At 52.4% G+C, this 19,013-nt stretch overlaps 1 protein-coding gene and 1 long non-coding RNA gene across 3 annotated transcripts in view; one reads left to right on the top strand and one right to left on the bottom strand.

Annotated features, from left to right (window-relative positions):
• Positions 1–4,126, bottom strand: part of SDC2 (syndecan 2) — a 187,103-nt gene extending 182,977 nt beyond the window's left edge. Inside the window, exon 1 of the mRNA XM_073632009.1 lies at positions 3,723–4,126. Within this exon, the coding sequence (XP_073488110.1) occupies positions 3,723–3,782 (60 nt within the window). The 5' untranslated portion in view covers positions 3,783–4,126. The remainder of the gene's footprint in view (positions 1–3,722) is intronic.
• The window catches only part of LOC141145385 (uncharacterized), a 132,494-nt gene that overhangs the window by 7,260 nt on the left and 106,221 nt on the right, over positions 1–19,013 (top strand). The window lies entirely within an intron of this gene.

Below are 19,013 nucleotides of genomic sequence, written 5' to 3'. Positions count from 1 at the left end.
AATTCCACAACTGCCCTGCAGTCCTGGGTGACGTTTATTAAAAACCGAAAGCTACAAAAACAAGCAGAGTCCTCTGCAAAATAAGAGGTACGGGAATCGGCACATATTACAAAGCAAAGTCATAGATTAGAAAAACAGAAACAAAGAAAAAGTAAATCAAAACAAGGAGGGGGAAGAAGAGCCAAAAATAAACAAATTAATTAATTAAAAAAAAAAAAAAAAGTACATAAAAATGAAAAATGTGAAAAACTAAAAAAGGGAGCAAAAAATTAAAAAAAATTGTATTTATTACATTTATGTATATAGCTGTCAATTTATGCAGCACTTTACACATATATATTGTACATCCACATCGGTCCCGGTCCTCAAGGAGTTTAAAATTTAAGATCCCTACCCTAACTCACATTCATACATACAAATACTAGGGCCAATTTTGACAGGAGTCGAGTAACCCACCAACATGTCAGTGGAGTGTGGGAGGAAACCCGCACAGGGAGAACATGCAAACCCCAGGCAGGTAGTATTATGGATGGGATTAGAAGTAAGGACCCTAGTGCTAGCAGCAAGGCAGAAGCACTAATCACTTAGCCCCCCCCCCCAAAAAAAAAAATGAAAAGTAAATAAAAATACAAGAAATAAAGAACATTTTAAAAAGAAGAGCAGTGGAAAATATATGAGATTATATATATATATATATATATATATATATATATATATATATATATATATATATATATATATATATATATATATATAGTAAAAAAAATAACAGCAAAAGAAAAAAAATACTGGCATTAAAAAGCCAGACCAGAAATACCTACACACAAAAAAAAGTTGAATGTCTGAAAACAAGTTTCCAGCCTGCCCAGGGCTGGTGGCTCTGTCAACAAAAAGGGGGAATTTGTAGCAGGGATGGGGCTCAGCAGGAAGTGGGGGAGGGGAACAGAATATCATAAACACAGCTGAGGCTCTGGGGGTCTCATTTTTTTGTTAAAGCCATCAATAAGTTGAGTGAATTTCTAACAGCACTGAAAAAATAGTTCTTTCCACACGCCACTTAAAAAGCGTGTTTACAATTTCCATCATCGAGACTATCAAACAAATCCACTAACCAAGGCTAACCATCTCCATCCCCTGTACTAAACTCATGTGACCCCTGCATTCCCTGACATCGGGGGGGGGGGTGTCCCATAGGGCCCCCGGGGCTCTCAACTGACATAAACCCAAAAATGACTTTGAATGGATGAGTAGTTGATGTGATGTAAAGCCAGGTCTGGGGCTAAGTAGATAAGATTAGAGCTAATTAGCCATTAAATATTCCCCATTGGTGTGTGTTGGGTATTGAGGTCTCCCATGGCGGGGAGTGGAGAGGTCTCCCATGGCGGGGAGTGGAGAGGTCTCCCATGGCGGGGAGTGGAGAGGTCTCCCATGGCGGGGAGTGGAGAGGTCTCCCATGGCGGGGAGTGGAGAGGTCTCCCATGGCGGGGAGTGGAGAGGTCTCCCATGGCGGGGAGTGGAGAGGTCTCCCATGGCGGGGAGTGGAGAGGTCTCCCATGGCGGGGAGTGGAGAGGTCTCCCATGGCGGGGAGTGGAGAGGTCTCCCATGGCGGGGAGTGGAGAGGTCTCCCATGGCGGGGAGTGGAGAGGTCTCCCATGGCGGGGAGTGGAGAGGTCTCCCATGGCGGGGTGTGGAGAGGTCTCCCATGGCGGGGTGTGGAGAGGTCTCCCATGGCGGGGTGTGGAGAGGTCTCCCATGGCGGGGTGTGGAGAGGTCTCCCATGGAGGGGAGTGGAGAGGTCTCCCATGGAGGGGAGTGGAGAGGTCTCCCATGGCGGGGAGTGGAGAGGTCTCCCATGGCGGGGAGTGGAGAGGTCTCCCATGGCGGGGAGTGGAGAGGTCTCCCATGGCGGGGAGTGGAGCGGTCTCCCATGGCGGGGAGTGGAGCGGTCTCCCATGGCGGGGAGTGGAGCGGTCTCCCATGGCGGGGAGTGGAGCGGTCTCCCATGGCGGGGAGTGGAGCGGTCTCCCATGGCAGAGAGGTCTCCCATGGCAGAGAGGTCTCCCATGGCGGGGAGTGGAGTGGTCTCCCATGGCGGAGAGGTCTCCCATGGAGGAGTGGAGAGGTCTCCCATGGCGGAGAGGTCTCCCATGGCGGGGTGTGGAGAGGTCTCCCATGGCGGGGTGTGGAGAGGTCTCCCATGGCGGGGTGTGGAGAGGTCTCCCATGGCGGGGTGTGGAGAGGTCTCCCATGGCGGGGTGTGGAGAGGTCTCCCATGGCGGGTGTGGAGAGGTCTCCCATGGCGGGGTGTGGAGAGGTCTCCCATGGCGGGGTGTGGAGAGGTCTCCCATGGCGGGGTGTGGAGAGGTCTCCCATGGCGGGGTGTGGAGAGGTCTCCCATGGCGGGGAGTGGAGAGGTCTCCCATGGCGGGGAGTGGAGAGGTCTCCCATGGCGGGGAGTGGAGAGGTCTCCCATGGCGGGGAGTGGAGAGGTCTCCCATGGCGGGGTGTGGAGAGGTCTCCCATGGCGGGGAGGTCTCCCATGGCGGAGAGGTCTCCCATGGCGGAGAGGTCTCCCATGGCGGAGAGGTCTCCCATGGCGGAGAGGTCTCCCATGGCGGGGAGCGGAGAGGTCTCCCATGGCGGGGAGCGGAGAGGTCTCCCATGGCGGGGAGCGGAGAGGTCTCCCATGGTGGAGTGACCTCCCAGGAGCCCACATCTGATCTGCACATGACATTTACACAAAATCCGCCATTCTCATCACACCTTCTATGGTGGAAGTTTGCTGTCACATCTATACTTTGCAGGGAGGGACACTTGAAAGAAGTTGATTCCTGTAAACAGGCTTCATCATAAGTTACTGGGAGGGGTACTGCCAGGATCGTTGCTATGGGCAACAGCTACACAACACCCCACGGCCTATTAGCATCAGCTTCTGTGCTATGCAGATGGCTGTATCAGATAAAGTCAGTGCAACTACTTCACTTTCCCTATTAGCACCAGTACAATGTACAAAGAAGATCAGATGTCAATATAGGAATGAAGTCATGCTGGTTACTATGGGCAACAGCTGCACTGTCCCCCCCAATCAGCTCTAGTACCATGCAGAAGAGGTTATCTGATCAAGTAATGCTGGTTGCTAAGGGCAACAGATGTCCTTTCCCCCCTTCCCCAGTAGCTTTGGCTTGTTTACCATGCAGAAGGCTGCATCAGATAAAGTCAGGTTGGTTGCTATGGGCAACAGCTGTACTTTCCCCATCAGTACCAGAACAATGCAGAAGGGGGTAGCAGATACCAAAGGTGGGGGAGGAAGAGGTGAAACCAGGGTGGTTGCTAGGGGCAGAAACTGCAATTCCACTCCCTCTATCAGCTCTAATAAAATGCAGAAGGGGGGTATCAGATGACACCAGACTGGTTGCTATGGGCAACAGCTGCACCCCCCCCCCCCCCCTAATCAGCACCAATACAACGATACAATGCAGTGGGGTGTGTGAGAACCGGGCTGGTTGTTATGGGCAACAGACGCCCCTCCTCGTTATCAGCTTGGGTAGCATGCAGAGGTCTGTATCAGAGAACACCAGACTGGTTGTTATGGGCAACAGCTGCACTGCCCCCTCTCAGTACCAGAACAATCCAGGAGGGGGCATCAGACGCAGCCAGGATGGTTGCTATGGACAACACTTCCCCCCGGTGTGTGTAGAGTGTGGGGTCTCCGTACACTCACCGTCTCCCCGGACACAAGGGCCAGCCAGCCGAAGCCCAACACGATCCAAATATTCCTCATTGTCACACCGCAAACTTCAGCCGGATCCCAGATCACTTGTTGCTATAGAATTCCCCAACACAGAGCCGATCCCCGAACACTGCGGGCTCCCCGGGCCACTCCGCTCCGATCCCGTACCGGGTCTGGGCTGCCGGTCTCACGTGATCCCCGGAGGAAGCGGCGAAGGTCGGCCGATCAGTCCCGTATAATGTGATCGCCGCTCACTGACTGCTGACTACTAGTAGACGGTCTGCACCACTCTGATCAATCCTCCGCTTCACCGTGTGTGTGTGTGAGAGAGAGAGAGAGAGAGACCGTCCTCCCTCCGCCTCACTTCACTCCGCTGTGTGGACTAGTGCGACTCCTACCGTACTACACCCGGGAGAGAGAGAGACCGGGGAGGGGGGGGCAGGAAGTGTCCGAGCACTCTACTCCGTCCCTCCTACTCTTCTTGTATTTACTACTCGTTATTACCCCCATCCTACTACAACTACCCCCATCCTACTACAACTACCCCCATCCTACTACAACTACCCCCATCCTACTACAACTACCCCCATCCTACCACAACTACCCCTCTCCTACTACAACTACCCCCATCCTACCACAACTACCCCCATCCTACCACAACTACCCCCATCCTACCACAACTACCCCCATCCTACTACAACTACTCCCATCCTACTACAACTACCCCTCTCCTACTATAACTACCCCCATCCTACTACAACTACCCCTCTCCTACCACAAATACCCCCTCTCCTACCACAAATACCCCCTCTCCTACTACAACTACCCCCATCCTACCACAACTACCCCCATCCTACCACAACTACCCCTCTCCTACCACAACTACCCCTCTCCTAATACAACTACCCCCATCCTACTACAACTACCCCTCTCCTACTATAACTACCCCCATCCTACTACAACTACCCCTCTCCTACCACAAATACCCCCTCTCCTACTACAACTACCCCCATCCTACTACAACTACCCCCATCCTACCACAACTACCCCTCTCCTACCACAACTACCCCTCTCCTACCACAACTACCCCATCCTACCACAACTACCCCCATCCTACCACAACTACCCCCATCCTACTACAACTACCCCCATCCTACTACAACTACCCCCATCCTACTACAACTACCCCCATCCTAGCACAACTACCCCCATCCTAGCACAACTACCCCATCCTACCACAACTACCCCCATCCTACTACAACTACCCCCATCCTACTACAACTACCCCCTCTCCTACCACAACTACCCCCTCTCCTACCACAACTACCCCCTCTCCTACCACAACTACCCCCTCCCCTCTCCTACCACAACTACCCCCTCTCCTACCACAACTACCCCCTCTCCTACCACAACTGCCCCTCTCCTACCACAACTACCCCTCTCCTACCACAACTACCCCCATTCTACTACAACTGCCCCTCTCCTACCACAACTACCCCCATCTTACCACAACTGCCCCCTCTCCTACTACAACTACCCCTCTCCTACCACAACTACCCCCATCTTACCGCAACGACCCCTCTCCTACCACAACGACCCCTCTCCTACCACAACGACCCCTCTCCTACCACAACGACCCCCATCCTACCACAACTACCCCCATCCTACCACAACTACCCCTCTCCTACCACAACTATCCCCCTCCTACCACTACTACCCCCCTCCTACCACTACTACCCCCCTCCTACCACAACTACCCCAATCCTACCACAACTACCCCCATCCTACCACAACTACCCCTCTCCTACAAAAACTACCCCTCTCCTACTATAACTACCCCCTCTCCTACCACAACTACCCCCTCTCCTACTACAACTACCCCCTCTCCTACTACAACTACCCCCTCTCCTACTACAACTACCCCCTCTCCTACTACAACTACCCCCTCTCCTACTACAACTACCCCCTCTCCTACCACAACTACCCCTCTCCTACCACAGCTACCCCTCTCCTACCACAGCTACCCCTCTCCTACCACAACTACCCCTCTCCTACCACAACTACCCCTCCTACCACAACGACCCCTCTCCTACCACAACGACCCCTCTCCTACCACAACAACCCCCATCCTACCACAACAACCCCCATCCTACCACAACTACCCCCATCCTACCACAACTACCCCCATCCTACCACAACTACCCCTCTCCTACCACAACTATCCCCCTCCTACCACTACTACCCCCCTCCTACCACTACTACCCCCCTCCTACCACAACTACCCCAATCCTACCACAACTACCCCCATCCTACCACAACTACCCCTCTCCTACAAAAACTACCCCCATCCTACCACAACTACCCCTCTCCTACAAAAACTACCCCCATCCTACCACAACTACCCCTCTCCTACTACAACTACCCCCTCTCCTACTACAACTACCCCCTCTCCTACTACAACTACCCCCTCTCCTACCACAACTACCCCTCTCCTACCACAACTACCCCTCCTACCACAACTACCCCTCTCCCACCACAACTACCCCTCTCCCACCACAACTACCCCCTCTCCTACCACAACTACCCCTCTCCTACCACAACTACCCCCTCTCCTACCACAACTACCCCTCTCCTACCACAACTACCCCCTCTCCTACCACAACTACCCCTCTCCTACCACAACTACCCCCTCTCCTACCACAACTACCCCCTCTCCTACCACAACTACTCCCTCTCCTACCACAACTCCTACCACAACTACCCCCTCTCCTACCACAACTACCCCTCTCCTACTACAACTACCCCTCTCCTACTACAACTACCCCTCTCCTACTACAACTACCCCTCTCCTACCACAACTACCCCCTCTCCTACCACAACTACCCCCTCTCCTACCACAACTACCCCCTCTCCTACCACAACTACCCCCTCTCCTACCACAACTACCTCCTCTCCTACTAAAACAACCCCCATCATACCACAACTATCCCCTCTCCTACTACAACTACCCCCTCTCCTACCACAACTACCCACTCTCCTACCACAACTACCCACTCTCCTACCACAACTACCCCCTCTCCTACCACAACTGCCCCTCTCCTACCACAACTACCCCCATTCTACTACAACTGCCCCTCTCCTACCACAACTACCCCCATCTGACCACAATTGCCCCCTCTCCTACTACAACTACCCCTCTCCTACCACAACTACCCCCATCTTACCGCAACTACCCCTCTCCTACCACAACGACCCCTCTCCTACCACAACAACCTCCATCCTACCACAACTACCCCCCTCCTACCACAACTACCCCCCTCCTACCACAACTACCCCCATCCTACCACAACTACCCCCATCCTACTACAACTACCCCCATCCTACCACAACTACCCCTCTCCTACCACAACTACCCCAATCCTACCACAACTACCCCAATCCTACCACAACTACCCCTCTCCTACCACAACTACCCCTCTCCTACGACAACTACCCCCCCCACGACAACTACCCCTCTCCTACAAAAACTACCCCCATCCTACCACAACTACCCTCTCCTACCACAACTACCCCTCTCCTACGACAACTACCCCCCCCACGACAACTACCCCTTTCCTACCAAAACTATCCCCATCCTACCACATCTACCCCCTCCTACCAAAACTACACCCATCTTACCACAACTACCCCTCTCCTACCACAACTACCCCCATCCTACAACTACACCCATCTTACCACAACTACCCCCTCTCCTACCACAACTACCCCCATCCTACCACAACTACTTCCATCGTAGCACAACTACCCCCATCCTACTACAACTACCCCCATCCTACTACAACTACCCCTCCCCTACCACAGCTACCCCTCCCCTACCACAGCTACCCCTCTCCTACCACAGCTACCCCTCTCCTACCACAGCTACCCCTCTCCTACCACAACTACCCCTCTCCTACCACAACTGCTCTTCTCCTACCACAACTACCCTTTTCCTACCACAACCGCCTTTCTACCACAACTGCCTTTCTCCTACCACAACTACCCTTCTGCTTCCAGGATCCCACAACTACCCCCATCTTACCACAACTGCCCCCTCTCCTACTACAACTACCCCTCTCCTACCACAACTACCCCCATTTTACCGCAACTACCCCTCTCCTACCACAACGACCCCTCTCCTACCACAACAACCCCCATCCTACCACAACTACCCCCCTCCTACCACAACTACCCCCCTCCTACCACAACTACCCCCCTCCTACAACAACTACCCCCCTCCTACCACAACTACCCCCTCCTACCACAACTACCCCCATCCTGCTACAACTACCCCTCTCCTACCACAACTACCCCAATCCTACCACAACTACCCCAATCCTACCACAACTACCCCTCTCCTACCACAACTACCCCTCTCCTACGACAACTACCCCCCCACGACAACTACCCCTCTCCTACAAAAACTACCCCCATCCTACCACAACTACCCCTCTCCTACCACAACTACCCCTCTCCTACGACAACTACCCCCCCACGACAACTACCCCTCTCCTACCAAAACTATCCCCATCCTACCACATCTACCCCCTCCTACCAAAACTACACCCATCTTACCACAACTACCCCCATCCTACAACTACCCCTCTCCTACCAAAACTACACCCATCTTACCACAACTACCCCCTCTCCTACCAAAACTATCCCCATCCTACCACATCTACCCCCTCCTACCAAAACTACACCCATCTTACCACAACTACCCCTCTCCTACCACAACTACCCCCATCCTACAACTACACCCATCTTACCGCAACTACCCCCTCTCCTACCACAACCACCCCCTCTCCTACCACAACTACCCCCATCCTACCACAACTACTTCCATCCTACTACAACTACCCCCATCCTACTACAACTACCCCTCCTCTAGCACAGCTACCCCTCCCCTACCACAGCTACCCCTCTACTACCACAGCTACCCCTCTCCTACCACAGCTACCCCTCTCCTACCACAGCTACCCCTCTCCTACCACAGCTACCCCTCTCCTACCACAACTGCCCTTTTCCTACCACAACAGCTTTTCTACCACAACTGCCTTTCTCCTACCACAACTACCCTTCTGCTTCCAGGATCCCACAACTACCCCTGTCCTACCACAACTACCCTTCTACCAGATACCACAAACTACTCCTGTCCAACTAGGATACAACACACCTACCCCTGTCTTACCAGAATACTACAAACTACAACTACCCCTGTCTGACAGGATACAAAGCACCACAACTATCCCTGTCCTACCAGAAACCACCCCATTCCTACCCGGATACTACAAACTGCAACTACTCCTGTCTGACAGTATACAACACACCACATTTTTCCCCTGTCCTACCAGAAACCACCCCATTCCTACCAGAAACTAACCCTGTCCTACCAGGATACTAAAAACTGCAACTACCCTGTCTGACAGGCTGCACCGCCCTTCCCTGTCAGTGATTCACTCCCCCTATGAAGGCGCTTCGTAGTCCCGTTGTTCTGAGGAGAAGTGTCCTCCTATCAGATAGTGTTCGCCCCGTACTTCGCAGGCGCAGCGCCTGCGCAGTACGGAGGAGAAGGAGATGCCGAAAGTGTCCGAAGTTGATCAGCTGACCATCAGCTGTACACGGCGCTTGGGCACTTCTTAGTGATGGCTTTGCAAGAGGGCCCCTAGCGGGCTCGCTTCGCTCGCCGCGCTTCGGGCACGGCCTCGCTGCGCTCGGCATCTATTCTTTCTCTATGTCCACTTGGATAGTAGGGAATGAACCTGGACCTTTAACTTCGGAGACTTTCGGCTCTCGTTTGTCCTCTGTACTGCGCCTGCGCAGTACAGGGTGGACACTTTTGGATGGGGGACAGTATTCGACAAGACACCGTCCTGGCGGTGTGATGTCACTCGCGGCTGGAGGGGGGATGGGAGGAGCGTAGAGAGCTGCTTCTGAAGCTGCGACCTAGAGGAGCCGCCGAGGAGGAACCAACAAAGTGTTTATGTCGCACTAAACAGATAATAATTGCCAAATGCCATCTGCAGAATAATACATTAACTGTCTGGATCCGATGAGGGGGGGGGGGGGGGCTGAGGGGACACCGCCGACCGTACGCAGATATGCGTACTCGGCTTTCCGGGGTTATACCGAGATGATGCCCGCAGCTGCAGGCATCATCCTGGTACCGTTGTTTACAGCGGGCGATCGGCTACCCGTGTATAACAACCGATGCGGCTAAAAGCCGCTCGGTTGTTATACCGGAGGAGCGGGAGGGGACATCACCCGCCGCCTCCCGCCGCTGTTGCCGGGCCTCCCGTGCGATCGGGAGGCCCGGTGTCCAATCGGGTACCTTCGGCGGCTGTGGGCGGGCTGGAACGAAGCTGTGAGCGGCTTCGTTCCACCCTTCTTGTTGTAAACGCGGAAGCGACGTCATGACGTCACTTCCCGTTTACTCGGCTGCCAATGGCGCCGAATTTAAAAAAGTACACAGTATTCAGAATCGCCGTTTTCGGCGATCTGAATACTTTGAAGTGTAAAGGAGGGATGGGGGGTTTATGGATCCCTCCATAAAGAGTACCTGTCACCACCTATTACTGTCACAAGGGATGTTTACATTCCTTGTGACAGCAATAAAAGTAAAAAAAAAAAAAAAATTTTTTTAAACACAATTTATAAAGTAATAAAATAAATAAAAAAAAAAAAAAGTGCCCCTGTCCCCGCGAGCTCGCGCAGCGAAGAAAATGCATACGGAAGTCGCGCCCGCATATGTAAATGGTGTTCAAACCACACATGTGAGGTATCGCCACGATCGTCAGAGCGAGAGCAATAATTCTAGCCCTGGACCTCCTCTGTAACTCAAACCTGGTAACCGTAAAAATTTTTTAAAGCGTCGCCTATGGAAATTCATAGGTACCGTAGTTTGTCGCCATTCCACGAGTGCGTGCAATTATAAAGGGTGACATGTTTGGTATCTATTTATTCGGCGTAACATCATCTTTCACATTATACAAAAAAATTGGGGTAACTTTACTGTTTGGATTTTTTAAAATTCATGAAAGTGTCCCTTTTCCAAAAATTTGCGTTTAAAACACCGCTGCACAAATACCGTGTGATAAAAAAATATTGCAAAAATCGCCATTTTATTCTCTAGATTCTCTGCTACAAAAAAAATATATATAATGTTTGGGAACTCTAAGTAATTTTCTAGCAAAAAATACGGATTTTAACTTGTAAACACCAAATTTCAAAAATAGGCTTAGTCATGAAAGGGTTAATTACCAATACTACTTATTTTTAATTCCTGTAATATGCAGCATGGGGGGGTTAATGTACTGCCACTTGTCACTGGTGCATTAGTGGCTGACCAGTGGCAGTTAATTAACACTGACACTGGTGCCACTAATGCAGCACAAAGGACTTAATTAACTGCCACTGATTAGCCACTAATGCATCAGTGACCAGTGGCAGTACATTAACCCCCCCCCCCCCGATGCTGCATATTACAAATACCATTGGTATTTAACCACTTCACAGTACATATACTGCTACGGGGTGGCAGGTACAGCATACCACCCAATCCGTCCCTGATTCGCCGAGACCGTTGCGGAATTTGGCCCTTGTCCTAGAGTCCCGGCGAATCAGGGTTGAGTCCCGGTGGGGTGTGTAGGCTCCCGCACACTGCGGGCAACACTGTGAATGGCAGCCGCCACCTGCCATCTCTCCTCGCTGGTCCAGCTGCCTCTGTCACACACGCATGGGGGGGGGGGCGGTCCACCCCGGGTGCCACACGTGGGGGTGTCCATGGTGACGCTATGGAGGTGCGCTCCGCACCCAGGTCGGGTGACACCCATGAGAGGTGACACCATCTCGAGGGCGGCGAGAGCTCTGGCTGCTCCCTTTGGCAGTTTTCTTTTGGCCAGAACACTCCCGATCGTGCTAGCCTGGCCTGGTCTGTGTTTTCCTCCTCCCACCACTTCTGTGCTGCCGAGTCAGGCCTGTCACTATTCTCCGCCTGGGTGGCGCAGCTGCCGCTGTGCCCTCCGGAGTCCGGACCTCCCTAGCTGCCGCCCGTGTGTACCTGAGGCTGAGCCAGCTGCCCGCCCTGGGGGGAAGGGGATGCGGATTGCGATGGCAGTGTCCTCCACCGCCCGAGGTGAGCTTGTGTTAGACGGGTGGGGGGTGTGGGTTGGCAATGTGTCTGCCACCCAGTCACTTTAGCCGCCCAGAGCTGGTGTGAGAAGATGGAGGGGTGTTTGTGTCTGCCACCCTGAGCTGGTCTGCTGAGGCTGCATTCATGGGCACCGATTGGCACTGGTGACCCTGCACTGATGGGCACTGATTTGCACTGGTGAGCCTGCACTTATTGGCACTGGTGACTTGGCACTGGTGAGCCTGCACTGATTGGCACAGGTGAGCCTGCACTGATTGACACTGGTGAGCCTGCACTGATTGGCACTGGTGAGCTTGCACTGGTTAGCCTGCACTAATGGGCATTGATTGACACTGGTGAACCTGCGCTGATTGGCACTGCTGAGCCTGCACTGATGGGCACTGCTGAGCCTGCACTGATGGGCACTGGGGAGCCTGCACTGGTCTGCACTGGTGAGCCTGCACTAATGGGCACTGATTGACACTGGTGAGCCTGCACTGATTGGCACTGCTGAGCCTGCACTGATGAGCGCTGGTGAGCCTGCACTGATGGGCACTGATTGGCACTAGTGAGCTGGCAGCGGTGAGCCTGCACTGATGGGCACTGATTAGCACTGGTGAGCTGGCACTGGTGAGCCTGCACTGATGGGATGAAAGTTGGGGGGTGCCAGATATAGGATTTGCCCCGGGTGCCAAATGCTCCAGGTACGACCCTGCACGCATGCACTTTGTAGAGTGGAGCGCACTGAACCTGCCCCCTCCTCCTGCTGTGATGTTTTGTTTTCCCATACAGAGGAGGAAGCGGGGAGCATGCACTCCTCTCTGGAAGAACGGCAATCTGTTACTGTGCAAGTGACGTTTGCAGAGGAGGGGCTGCTTGTCCAAGACGCAAAGCTCTGCCCACTGATCGGTGGACTCAGGAGGATAATCAGCCTGCCAGCCTGAAGGTACCTTATGGGGGTCCCATGTGATGTGGGGGGGGCAGCTATTAGGGAGAGTAAAGGGGTATAGGCTGGAGGGGGGAGAGGTTTTGGTTTTGTACCCTGCCCTACTTACCCCAGGTCCTCCGTCCTGATCCCTGTATCCTGTCCTACTGACCCCTAGTCCTCCGTCCTGACCCCTGTAGCCTGTCCTACTGACCCCTGGTCCTCCGTCCTGCTGACCCCTAGTACTCCATCCTGACCCCTGTACCCTGCCCTTCTGACCCCTGGTCCTCTATCCTGCTGACCCCTGTACCCTGCCCTACTGACCCCTGGTCCTCTGTCCTGACCCCTGTACCCTGCCCTACTGACCCCTGGTCCTCTATCCTGCTGACCCCTGTACCCTGCCCTACTGACCCCTGGTCCTCCGTCCTGACCCCTGTACCCTGCCCTACTAACCTTCTGTCTTCTGTCCTGCTGACCCCTGTCTTCTGTCCTGCTGACCCCTCTACCCCACCCTACTGACTCCCTGTCCTTTGTCCTGACCCCTGTCCTACTGACCTCCTGTCTTCTATCCTGCTGACTCGACTGCTCGACCGACCCCCTATCCTCTGCCCTTGTGATGCCTCTTCTCTGCCCTGCAGACCCTTTCCCTCTGCCATTCCCATCCACCACACTCCCTAAGCCCCTCTCACTGTTAAGAGTTTGGCCTCACCCATATTTTGCAAACTACTTCATCCCTCAAGTGTCCCTCATTCCAAAGTTCAAAAGTTGGGAGGTATGCTACAGCCGTATAACGCTGCCTGTTTCAGTGTTTCGGGCTCATGCTCCCACTGTCCCACCCACCTACTCACGTGTGTTTTGACACAGCAGGAGACCATCAGCAGATCCCAGCCAACAGGGGCGTAACTAGAAATAGCAGGGCCCCATAGCAAAATTTTGTATGGGGCCCCCCTGCAAACAGCCCCCCCACAGCTGCCCTAGTGTCAATGCAGCGTGACCTGTGCCACATACAGCGTGACCTGTGCCCAATGCAGCGTGACCTGTGCCCAATACAGCGTGACCTGTGCCCAATACAGCGTGACCTGTGCCCAATACAGTGTGAGCTGTGCCCCATACAGCGTGACCTGTGCCCAATACAGCCTGGTCTGCCTGTGCCCCATACAGCCCCACCTATGCAGAGGAAGAGGCAAGCCACCCGGATCAGCAGAGAGCGGGATTGCCCGCTGTAATAGCTTTCATTTGAATTTCCTGTCTTCCCGGGGCTCATTGTCACATAGCCCCACCTCTTGGCCCGACGCTTTTGATGACGTCACATGTCCCGCATTGGATCGGCGTTCTGTCTATCAAAGGCACCAGGCCAAAAGGTGGAGCAATGTGACGTGAGCCCCGGGAACACTGGAAGTTCTAATGAAAGCTATTGCATCGGGCAATTCAGCTCTCTGCTGATACGGACAGCTCACCTCTTCCTTTCCTCTCTCTTCCCCTGGCTGGGAGACTGTGCCGGCGGTGCTCTTATCCTCACTGGGCCCCACTCGGCAGCGGGCCCCATAGCGCCTGCATGGGTCGCTAGGGTGGTAGTTACGCCCCTGCCAGCCAATGATTCATGGCTGGGACCTGCTGATCAGCTGTGTCAAATCACAGCCCAGAGCTCTGTGTTGATAATCAATACAGGGTTCTTTACAGAGGGAATGATCGCTTTTTTTTTTCTTTTCCCTCCAAAGCAGAAGAAAAAACAAATTGATCTTTAGTAAAAAGCAGCACACACAGGAAACATAGTTGATTCCCACTATAAGTTGCTGATCGCCGCCATTACTAGTATTAAAAAAAAAAAATCTAGAATATATCCCATTGTTTGTAGGCATTTTAGCTTTCACACAAACCAATTAACTGCTTAAGGACCGCCATACGTAAATAAACTGCGGCAGGGCAGCCCTTAAGCGCAAAATCACATACAGGGCCCCTTCGTTATGTCCGACAAAAGGGCCCTATGTGGCTCAAAAACTTTGCACTTATTTCTGTCATGTGATCTCTTTCAAAAAAAGAAACCCTTGGACGGAAGTTGTCGATCCATGGTGTGCTGGCGAATATGTACACTTGCTTGATTTTCCAGGACCCAACTGGTGATCGCTGCAGCACCCACCATTTCAGGAGCCATACTTGCCAGCATAGGCGTCGTTAAGGGTGGGCTATTGAGGCTGGAGCCCCGAATGTGGGCTCAATAGCCCTGAGTGTCTAAGCAGGTCCAGAAATAACGTATAGCAGCGGCCGCGGCAGCTGCATTCTGCCTTCTGTGTAATGCGGCCATTGCGGCGCCACCCACTGCACTGTTACCGGCGGAGTGAATCAGCCACGGCCGCTGGTTCCATATCTCCATGTGTAACAGTAGTAGTCCTTTCAGGGCAGCGTCACTGTGCAGTCCTGTGGAGGAAGAGGAGGCGGCGCTGGGAGCTTGTCACAACCTCCGTCCACTAGTTGTTGGGTCAGTGAGTGGATTCATGTGCTCCCCTCCCCCGACTCCTCCCCTTCTCCAGCACTCTGCGGATCTCCTAACATGTGCAGAGTGCAGATAATGGCCACCGTGGCTGAGCAGGCATCGCAATCAGCGGGGAGCCAGTCTGCCGGAGTCTCAAGGTACATATAGCATGTCCTGCTGCCCGACACTGACACATCCTGTGATGACATTCCCTGACCAAGGGCGCCCCGAACATCCCTGCTATCAGCCACGTGTCACCTCACACACACACAGCCCTAATGATATGATGCCATCTACTGTCCCCTGTCATCATCATCATGCCCCTCATCATTTCCCTGTTCCTGGCATCTCACCACACTACCTCCGATTCCTGTCATCAAGCTTTTTATCATGATCCCCTCTGGCATATGCACCCCCCTGTCATCATCCCCCCTGTACCCCCTGTCATATGCACCCCCCTGTCATCATCCCCCCTGTACCCCCTGTCATATGCATCCCCCTGTCATCATCATCCCCCCTGTACCCCCTGCCATATGCATCCCCCTGTCATCATCATCCCCCCCTGTACCCCCTGCCATATGCATCCCTCTGTCATCATCATCCCCCCCTGTACCCCCTGCCATATACATCCCCCTGTCATCATCCCCCTGTACCCCCGTCATATGCATCCCCCTGTCTTTATCATCCCCCCTGTACCCCCTGCCATATGCATCCCCCTATCATCATCATCCCCCCTGTACCCCCTGCCATATGCATCCCCCTGTCATCATCATCCCCCCCTGTACCCCCTGCCATATGCATCCCTCTGTCATCATCATCCCCCCCTGTACCCCCTGCCATATACATCCCCCTGTCATCATCCCCCTGTACCCCCGTCATATGCATCCCCCTGTCTTTATCATCCCCCCTGTACCCCCTGCCATATGCATCCCCCTATCATCATCATCCCCCCCTGTACCCCCTGCCATATGCATCCCCCTGTCATCATCCCCCTGTACCCCCTGTCATATGCATCCCCCTGTCTTTATCATCCCCCCTGTACCCCCTGCCATATGCATCCCCCTGTCATCATCATCCCCCTGTACCCTCTGCCATATGCATCCCCCTATCATCATCCCCCCTGTTCCCTCTGCCATATGTATCCCTCTGTCATATGCATCCCTCTGCCATCATCATCCTCCCTGTACCCTCTGCTATATGCATTCCCCTGTCATCATCCCCCTGCCATATTCATCCCCCTTATCATCACCGCCCCCGTACCCCCTGTCATATGCATCCCCCTGTCATTACCCCCCCTGTACCCCCTGCCATTTGCATCCCCCTGTACACCCTGCCGTATGCATCCCCCTGTCATCATCATCCCCCTGTACCCACTGTCATATGCATCCCCCTGTCATCATCACCCCCCTGTCATATGCATCCCCCTGTACCCCACTGTCAGCTTCTTATTACCCCACCCCTTAAATTTACTGGTGCACATCACATATGATGGACACAGGGACATTTTTTTTTTCCAGACACCATCTATGGGCAGGGACTTTTTTCTTTCAGTGACACCAAGGATGCAGTTGCATTCTCCCTCCAGAATCACGCTGTGTGTATGTGCAGCAGCCAGCAGGAGAATAGAATAACGGCCGTGGTGGCTGGGACAGAAGAGAGGATAAAGGTATTAAGGTGCTTCTGGTGTCTCCCCCCCCCCCCACCCACCCACCATATAAGTAATATTCAATCAGATTTAGAAATACAATGGGTGCTGATTTTCTTGCTTTTCATGGGCACAGTGACTTAATTTGACGGGCACAGTGGCTGCATTTGATGGGGCACAGTGGCTTCATTTGATAGGGCACAGTGGACAACCCCACCGCCCAGCCAGAAAAAAGCCTGCGCCGCATACCCCCCCCATTGCCGGCCTTGGACTTCGGGCTGAAGCCCCTGGTCTTTTTGCCACCTAGCAACGCCCCTGCTTGCCAGTAACGTGTGCGAAAGGAATATTGACAATATTGCTACCAGGATACCACACACCGCAACTACACCTATCCTACCAGAAACTACCCTTGTCCTACGAGAATACCACACACTGCAACTTCCACTGACCAGCCAGAAACTACCCCTGTCCTACTAGGGTACCACACACTGCAACTGCCTCTGTCCTACCAGGAAATCACACATTACAACTAACAACTATCCTATTATGGGTACCACGCACTGCAACTACTCTGTCCTTCCAGGATATCACACACTGCAACTACTCTGTCCTATCAGGATACTTTGCAATGCTGGCGTGCTGTGCAGATGCTAGTCCGTACCCACCTGAGCCATCCCGCTAGGAAGCTGTCACGACAAACTGCCAATCACAAGTGGCTAAGGCATTCCCTGCAGCATGTATACAAGGAGTGTGTATATGTACAGTATGTGTAGGTGTGAGGAGGGGAGTGTCACGACTGCTTACAATTGGTGGTTCACAGTAATAGCTTCCTGAAAGGATAGCTCAGGCAGTGTCAGACTTGTATCCGGACACTATAAAAAATAACAGTGCAGCGCTAAAAATAAAATCAGCAGACTAACACATTGCTCATGGCATATACAGGGGGTCCCCTAGTTACAAACATCCGACTTACAAACGACTCCTACTTACAAACGGAAGGAGACAACAGGAAGTGAGAGGAAATCTACCCCTAGGAAGGGAAATTCACTCCTGTAAGAGCTATTATGGGTAAAAGGTACCTCCACTGATGCTTTATCACCAAGGCTTGTTTCCACAACAACCCAAAATTTTCAAAATCTAATTGTCATTGGGACAGAAAGTGAGGTGAAATCTTCTGAAGAGGAGCACACACAGCAAAACAAATGTCACAGGGGTGATAACCCTTCCCTATGCTATCCAAAAAGCTTAAAAGTTGTTTTTTTGGCTGGAGCTACACTTAAAAAATTTAGCTGTTCCGACTTACAAACAGATTCAACTTAAGAACAAACCTACAGTCCCTAACTTGTTTGTAACCCGGGGACCCCCTGTATAATGAAAGTCCCCCTGAGATGGATAGTAAAGAGTAAGCAGAAAGTAGTCTCCTGTACGGTGATGAGGGTGCTCTCAAAATACATATGGTGCAGCAAGAAATCCGTGATTCCACCACCAGTAAGCCGAACCGCTCACCTCAATTAATTGACCCCTGAGCTAACAGATGGGTCAAAATAGCTTTCACCACTCACAGAGGTCATGAATGGAGGCTTGGATGGGTAGATCAATGAAATAGGTTGCCGCATCAATTAGAAGAACCATACTCTTGTAAGTATAAAATTGATGCGTTCTAAAATAATATGACCAATGTGCAAAAAAACTATAGCAAAAAAAATGCTCAAATAAATAAATATTGCATATAAAGCTAAAATAAAATGGTATAAATGATTCTGGTGCTAATACATGAATTTAAATTCCCCATAGAAATGTTCCACAAAACTGGTGGTGTGACGGTGAATAAAAAATTATTAAAAGAACTCTAAAATAAAAATTATCCCAGCAGAGATAAGTTTTTAGGAGATATAAAAGTAATTAAACAATTCCTTCCCTTAATCCAATTGATTGATTCACTGGGTTAAATCGTTTGTTTCAGGATATTTGGTTTTTCTTGCATTCCACTTCAGCCATGATACTGCTGGTAATTCGGTTCTCAGGGTAAAGATTTATGCAAGACAAACAAAAAGATATATCATTGTGCAGTG

Source organism: Aquarana catesbeiana, linkage group LG05 (genome assembly GCF_042186555.1).
Source record: "Aquarana catesbeiana isolate 2022-GZ linkage group LG05, ASM4218655v1, whole genome shotgun sequence".
Taxonomy (NCBI): Eukaryota; Metazoa; Chordata; class Amphibia; order Anura; family Ranidae; genus Aquarana; species Aquarana catesbeiana.
This window is presented reverse-complemented; position numbering and strand designations above follow the sequence as displayed.